The sequence below is a fragment of the Ictidomys tridecemlineatus genome, chromosome 10, assembly GCF_052094955.1.
Source record: "Ictidomys tridecemlineatus isolate mIctTri1 chromosome 10, mIctTri1.hap1, whole genome shotgun sequence".
Classification (NCBI taxonomy): domain Eukaryota; kingdom Metazoa; phylum Chordata; class Mammalia; order Rodentia; family Sciuridae; genus Ictidomys; species Ictidomys tridecemlineatus.
Window position 1 is genome coordinate 97,969,048 of NC_135486.1, and position 7,048 is coordinate 97,976,095.

At 38.8% G+C, this 7,048-nt stretch overlaps 1 protein-coding gene across 4 annotated transcripts in view; it reads left to right on the top strand.

Moving 5' to 3' along the window:
* Window positions 1-4,839, top strand: part of Sephs1 (selenophosphate synthetase 1) — a 27,164-nt gene extending 22,325 nt beyond the window's left edge. For all 4 annotated transcript variants that reach the window (XM_078023514.1, XM_013362403.4, XM_005334268.5 and 1 more), the window contains 2 exons: window positions 851-1,063; window positions 2,934-4,839. In XM_078023514.1, coding sequence (XP_077879640.1) covers window positions 851-1,063; window positions 2,934-3,148 — 428 coding nt within the window. In that variant the 3' untranslated portion in view covers window positions 3,149-4,839. The remainder of the gene's footprint in view (window positions 1-850; window positions 1,064-2,933) is intronic.
* The last annotated feature ends 2,209 nt before the right edge of the window (window positions 4,840-7,048 follow it).

Sequence of the window (7,048 nt, forward strand, 5' to 3'; positions counted from 1 at the left end):
CTAGGCACAGCACAAGATTTTTAGAGCATGATACTGTAATGTTGGATGGCTGTTATACATTTGTAAATGTGTAGAATTAACACACTCAACCCTCATGTGAGTTATGAATTTTCATTGATAGTTAAGTACTAATTTGACTCATTGTACTGTAGATGCAAAATGTTCATGTAGGTAAAACTGGGGGAGGGGCATGTGGGAACTCCCTAAACTTACCCCCAAATTCCAAAATATAGTCTATTGATATTCTTTTTTTATTAATATTTTTTAGTTGTTGATGAACCTTTATTTATTTGTATGTGGTGCTGAGAATTGAATCCAGTGCATCACACATGCTAGACAAGCACACTACCACAGAGCCACAACCCCAGCCCCTATTGATATTCTTTTCAATTGAAAAGTAAAGAACTTTCAGATAATTGATCTCTAGCAAGAGTACTTTGATTTTAAGTCAAATAATCTTTAAAAGTCCTCTTTGTATTTAGGCGGAGATCTAAATTACCTGCTGTTGAATAATTCCTCTGTATAGTTTTTGTCAGCATATTGGAAATAGCTCTTGATTGAAACTGCTGATGGGTTCCAGGCAGTTTAGATTGAAATAGATCAGGGCTAGGGGTATAGCTCTGTGGTAGAGTATTTGACTGGCTTGTGTGAGGCCCTGGGTTCCATTCCCAGTACCACAAAAAGAGGAAGAAAAGGAAGAAGGAAAATCAGAATTTCATTGATTTTGCTAATTTTGTAATACTATCTTTTTTCATGATTTCTGGATGCCATCTCCCTGACAAATGAGTTTTCACTAGTTTGTGATTTTGAGTTCTTCAACTAAGGTATTTTTTTCCTCTGGCTCTCTTAGCTGCAGGACTTATGCACACATTCAATGCCCACGCAGCCACTGACATCACAGGCTTCGGGATCTTGGGCCATGCTCAGAACCTGGCTAAGCAACAGAGGAATGAAGTGTCGTTTGTGATTCACAACCTCCCTGTGCTGGCCAAGATGGCTGCTGTGAGCAAGGCCTGTGGGAACATGTTTGGTCTCATGCATGGAACCTGTCCGGAGACATCAGGTATGGGATCCTGGGTCCAAGTCTGAGGGTTGGACTTAAGCCAACAGAATGCTCCATGAGAAAGCAGTGGCTTAGTGTGTGAGTGTGTCTCTACTTTGTGAGGGTAGTCCTAATTATTTCTGGCCAACTCTGTGTGGGTTTCCAGTACCTACCATGTGTGACCAAGAGCCATAGTTTAAGTGTTCCTTTCTTCTCCTTTTGGATATAGGAATATAGATAGCAGTGGAATGGGAGTGGGAGAATGTGGGAAAGATAAGTCATTACCCAAATGTCATTGGAAGCTTAGTATTTCAAAGAAACTAATACCTACAGAAGACATTGAACTGACTAATTTTTTCTTGAAAAAATGTCTAAAATTGTTCTTTTAAGAGTGAAATAGAGCTAGGTTTAGTGGTGCATGCCTGTAATCCCAGAGGCTTAGAAGGCTGAGACAGGAGAATCTCGAGTTCAAAGCCAGCCTTAGCAATGGTGAGTGAAACCCTGTCGCTAAAATAAAATACAAAATAGAACTGGGTATGTGACTAAGTGGTCGAGTACCCCTGAGTTCAATCTCTGGTACCAAAAGAAAAAAAAAGAAAAATAGAGCCAGGTGTCATGTCTGTATTATTACATGCCTTTAATCTCAGCAGCTTGAGAGGCTTAGATAGGAGGATCACAGGTTTGAAGTCAGCCTCAGCAACTTAGTGAGACTGTAAGCAACGTTTTTATTATAAGACCCTGTCTCAAAATAAAAAGGGCTGAGTATGTGGCTCAGTGATTAAGTGACTTTGGGTTCAATCCCTGGACCGCCCCCCCCCCAAAAAGAAAGTAATATATTGTTTTCAAAGTTCTCTCCCCCATTTCTCCCTGTGCTTTATCTTGATTCTTATCAGATTCTCTCTTATTTCTTTTTCCTTTTCTGTATAACTCTAGTTTTCTACCCTGGGGATTTAAAAATGGTCAGTTGTCTAGACCTGACCCCCAGAATGATGTCAGATCTGGAGTGGTCCTAGTACTCTTGAAGATTCTGGTATAGGCAAAGGTGAAGACCACAAAGCCCTGCCCACTGCAGCCCCTTTGAAATGGCTTGGAATTTCCAGACTTCATCAGGCCCCCTACGGATTTTGATAAGGACCCTTCAACTTCCTGCTTGAAAGAAAAAAGTTTTGTCTCAAAGCAGGCAGAGATTTCCCCCTGTTGGTTATCTGGTTGGAACAGTCTGCCATCTAGTGGGCACTGAGGGAATATTGAATGAGTTAGTGAATAATACCAATTACTTAAATTTGTTTTTTTATTCAGAATGAGTTTTTACTTTTTAAGTAAAAGTACACTATACAAATTGTTCCTGTGTTAATTTTTACTTAGAAGCAATTTTTCTCTGGCCTAGTTACTAGAAATAGTGAAGATTTATTTTAATGTGTCATTACTATTTCTGTTTTGAAGACAATGAATTGGAACTAGAACCTAGATTCTTTGAGGCATAAACTCTTTCATGAGTCTTAAAATACAAACGAGTGGTTTTGGTGAGATGAGGAATCCAAATTGAAAATGAGCATTTCTAATCATTTGTAAATATTTCTTTCAATGTAGTGTTTAAAAAAAAAAAAGCTACCACATGTTACTGAGGCCCCAGCACCTTACTACATAAGGATTAAATGGTTCGCAGATTGGTCATTGTCACAGTTTAAAGTTTATTGTTGTCTAGGTGTATACCAGGGAATTGTTTTGTCTATCGGATAGGGCAAGCATTTTGGTTTAATGGAAAGAGCAAGTTGATTAAGTTGTTGGCTGAATTTAGATCTTGTGTAGAAGAAATTTTTAGTAGAGGCAAAGAAACTGCTTCAGCTTGTAATATCACAATAATGATAATTATTTTCTTTTCCTTTGCCAGGAGGCCTTCTAATATGTTTACCACGTGAGCAGGCTGCTCGGTTCTGTGCAGAGATAAAGTCCCCCAAGTATGGCGAAGGTCACCAAGCATGGATTATTGGGATTGTAGAGAAGGGCAACCGTACTGCCAGAATAATAGACAAGCCCCGGATTATCGAAGTTGCACCACAAGTGGCCACTCAAAATGTGAATCCCACACCTGGTGCCACCTCCTAATGTAGACAGAAATAGCTATTTGGTTTTGTTTTTAAATAGATCTATTTCCTTTATCATCACTTCAATTAAAGACTATAAGCAACAACAAAAATCTCATTGTGTCTACACATCTGGTGACCTTAGGTCGATTGTGAGTGGATACAATTAATAAAATGAAATCCATGGCCTTCTTTTCCTGTTACATTAACTGAAGATGCACCTAATCTTGAGGCAGCTTCTGAGTTGAGAATTATATTGTTATCCAATACTGTTGATTCATTTTGAATCTTTAGACACGTATCTCTTGCCGCATAGGCTCTTTCTAAAGGTGCTTTCACACAGCACAGACATTACTGAGAGTAGTGTCACATAACAGTTGTGTCTTTTCATTATATGTGTATTTATCATATCAGTCTGGTCTTTTTTTGTATCTTGGATGGTATTCTGGAAGGTTAGATTTGGTAAGTGACAAGATGGTCTCCTGGTAGTAAGAAGGTTGCATGGTTCCTTTGCATCTTTGATTTGTAAAGCTGAGACTAATAATTCAAGAGCATCTCTTTGACCCAGGACATTCTCCAATAGTGCATTCAGTTTCACAAGGCAAGTGCTTCAGTCTGCATGGAAAGCACTTTGAAGACAAAAAAGAAATGTTATTTCTTTTTGTAGCCTTCCTGATATTTACAATAATATCATTAGCTTTTCTTTACTGATATAGCAAAAAAGAATACTTTTTGCAATGTAATTAGATGTTCTATAGTGCAACAAGGAATTGCCTTCCAATAGGGAGTTCATGTATAATACTCATTTACAATTCAATATATAATTAACTACGCAAATAATTTTTAAATATAATCAATAATAAAGGCTGTTGTGTGGATGGTAGTGTTTAATACATTTTATATTTTGTATAGTGATTTCAGGCCTTTTGTTTCCTTAAAATCAGCAGCTCTTTAGCCTAATTCCTAGCATTGTTTTGTCCTTTGCGCTAGTACTTTTTTGTGCACGCTTTTTGTGATCTGTTAATCTGCATTGCCAACATTGCAGCTCGAACTTAAAACTTGTTATTCAAATAAATATTTAATTTTTTAAATTGCTCTTGTATAATCAGATGCCCCTTTTAGTATTATTTTAGAAGCGTTGGGAGGGTTTTGCCTAAAGTACAATTTATCGGGGAAAACTAGATTTTAGTTTTATAAAACTTTTAAGTCTTTCATGGGACCTATATTTTCTTGAATTAAATTTTGTAGTTCTAGAACAAATAGGCAATCTAAAGAGGTGTTATCTGTGTTACTTAAAGCAGAGGCTTCCTTATATTTTAACCTACTAAGCAGTCGAGGGGGTTCCAGTCGTTAAGCACAAGGGCGCTGCATCTTCCTGTGTCTTCGAAAGAAGAGAAGCATCAAGGGTGCCAGTCCTCCACAAGGCTTTGAAGGCTTCCTGCTTGCCGGCACTGCAGCCGCACTCCAAACCTGTCGATCCTCACCAAAGGAACTCTCCTCCCCACGCAAATCTACCTGGAAGCCAGGGTCTTTAGGCCCCCCTCGTGTGCACCTGAGACTGAGGCCCTTGGTGGCGGGCAGTGCAGAGGAGGCTGCCACAGACTGGCAATACTGGACGTTTTATAGGAATTTATATAGATGTCGGTCCTCAAGCTGCACACCCGCCAGTGGTCGGCAAAATAAAATGTGTTGGAAACCTCTGAGTACAAAAAACACTGTTGAGCTTTTTTTTTTTTTTTTTTTTTAAACAGGTGATACAAATCTGATCTACCTTTGGTATAGATTAGGTCTCAATGCTGATGCTGTCCTTGGTGGCAGGCCCAAGAAGAGGAAGTAAGCTGAACTGGATTATGCCCTTCAGCTCTTTAAAGATTCATATTCATAGAGAAAATGCCTGAGATGTCTGTGTGATTCATAGATCCCAGGAGCAAGAACTTAAGTGGTATTTTTCAGAGAGTGACCCAGATACTCCTGCATTTTAGAATCCCTTGGGGGTTATTTGTCAAAAGGGACATTACTGCCCTTTCCCCCAGACTCACAGAATAAGAATTTCTGTCTTAATATATGTACCCAGAACTGTTTATCTAAAAGGAATGTTGCAGAGGGAAGGAAAGAAGGAAGTGGATGATCTTGGATCTACCACATGCTTTTCCAGGAATTTTTTTTTTTTTTTTTTGATCATTCTCTTTATTCCCGTGTCTGAGCTATGGCCCAGCAAGGAGGAATGAATGACAGTCACCTTGAGTCAGATGATTGTCACTGAATATTTGAGTTTTCGGCAAAGTCTGTGTAGGACATTTCAAAATCCAGTGAGCAATTAAGTTATTCAACCTCCTGGTAGCACTTTAAAACTTAACATTGAAGTGTGTTTGTCTTGATGTACTAATTTATTTTCTGTAAATCCTATGATGTAGTAGCAACCCCAAAATACAACTGTCAGAATGCACAGGATTAGTGAATATATCCCAAAGCAGCTGGAACCTGGTGCAGTCAATTCCTTCTGGGCATCAGGAGTTGTTTGCAAAGGAATCAAATTGTAGTGGATTGTTTGTACAAGCTGTGTCGAAACATTTGTTGTGCTTCTAAGAATTTTAGTAGTATACTTTTTGGCTCAGAAGTTTAAAATAATGGTATATGGTAGTCTTCCAAGTACTGCATGCCTTGTGCTGTAAAAATGAATGTCCTAAGTGGTTCTAATTATAGATACATGAACCAGCCAATTTCATTCTGAATTTAGCATTGCCTTTGAAGAATTTTAATTTGAGTCTTAAGTCTTAGTTTTATTGTAGACATCAGAATAATTGGACAAACATGAAACTAGCTGCTTGGGATACTTAAGTGGGTTGTGTATGCACACATACACACCTTGAGCTACTTTTCCACATCTGGCCACCTTTTCATCCAGGCAGTTGCGTTGACAACTTTCAGCAGTCATTTCTACCTTTTCTCATTAAGGATCCATGTATGAATCAGCAACCGTTAGACATGCCAAGGATCACAAAATACGCCAAATTCTGGTAAAGTGGAATACAGGAATATCATTTTGCCTTTGTATAAACTTTTTTTTTTTTTTTTTTGTACCAGGAATTGAACTCAGGGACACTTGACCACTGAGCCACATCCCCAGCCCTATTTTGTATTTTATTTAGAGACAGGGCCTCACTGAGTTGCTTAGCACCTCTGTGTTGCTGAGGCTGGCTTTGAACTCCAAATCTTCCTGCCTCAGCTCCCAAGCTGCTGGGATTACAGGCACCACTGTGCCCAGCCCCATAATAGTTCTTATAGGCTTTATTTTTGTTTTGCCCTACTTGGGAGTGAACCCAGGAGTGTTTTGATGCTGAGCTACTTCCCATCCCTTTTTTAAATTTTACTTTGAGATAGGGTTTTAATAAATTGCGCAGCTGGCCTTGAACTTGAGATACGTCTGCTTCAGCCTCCTGAGCAGCTGGAATTACAAGTGTGTGCTGCTGCTCCCTTATAGCCTTAAGGGAAGAGTAAAATCATTTTCAGAATGTTAAAAAAAAGTTGAGGTGAGCAAACTAAAATAAGTACCAAATGAGGGCTAGAGCTCTTTAGAAATTGGCATAGAGGCTGGAGGTGTGCCTCAGTGGCAGTGTGTGCAAATGTGAGGGCTTGGGTTTGATCCCCAGCACTGCAAACCCCCCCCCCCCATGAACTATATGTACTGCTGTGTAATTTGTTTCCTTTCACTTATGTCCTGGAGATAATTGCCTATATCATATTTAATGAAAGAGATGTCCTCTTTCATTTTAATCCTATCTTGATATTCCACTGTATGGCTGTAGGATATTCAGTCATGAAAATATAGGTTTTTGAAGAAGTATCCAATTTCTTTTAGTTCTCTCATCCTATGTTTTGTCAAATGCTAATCACTGAAATGTTTAAAATCAAAATGTTGTAC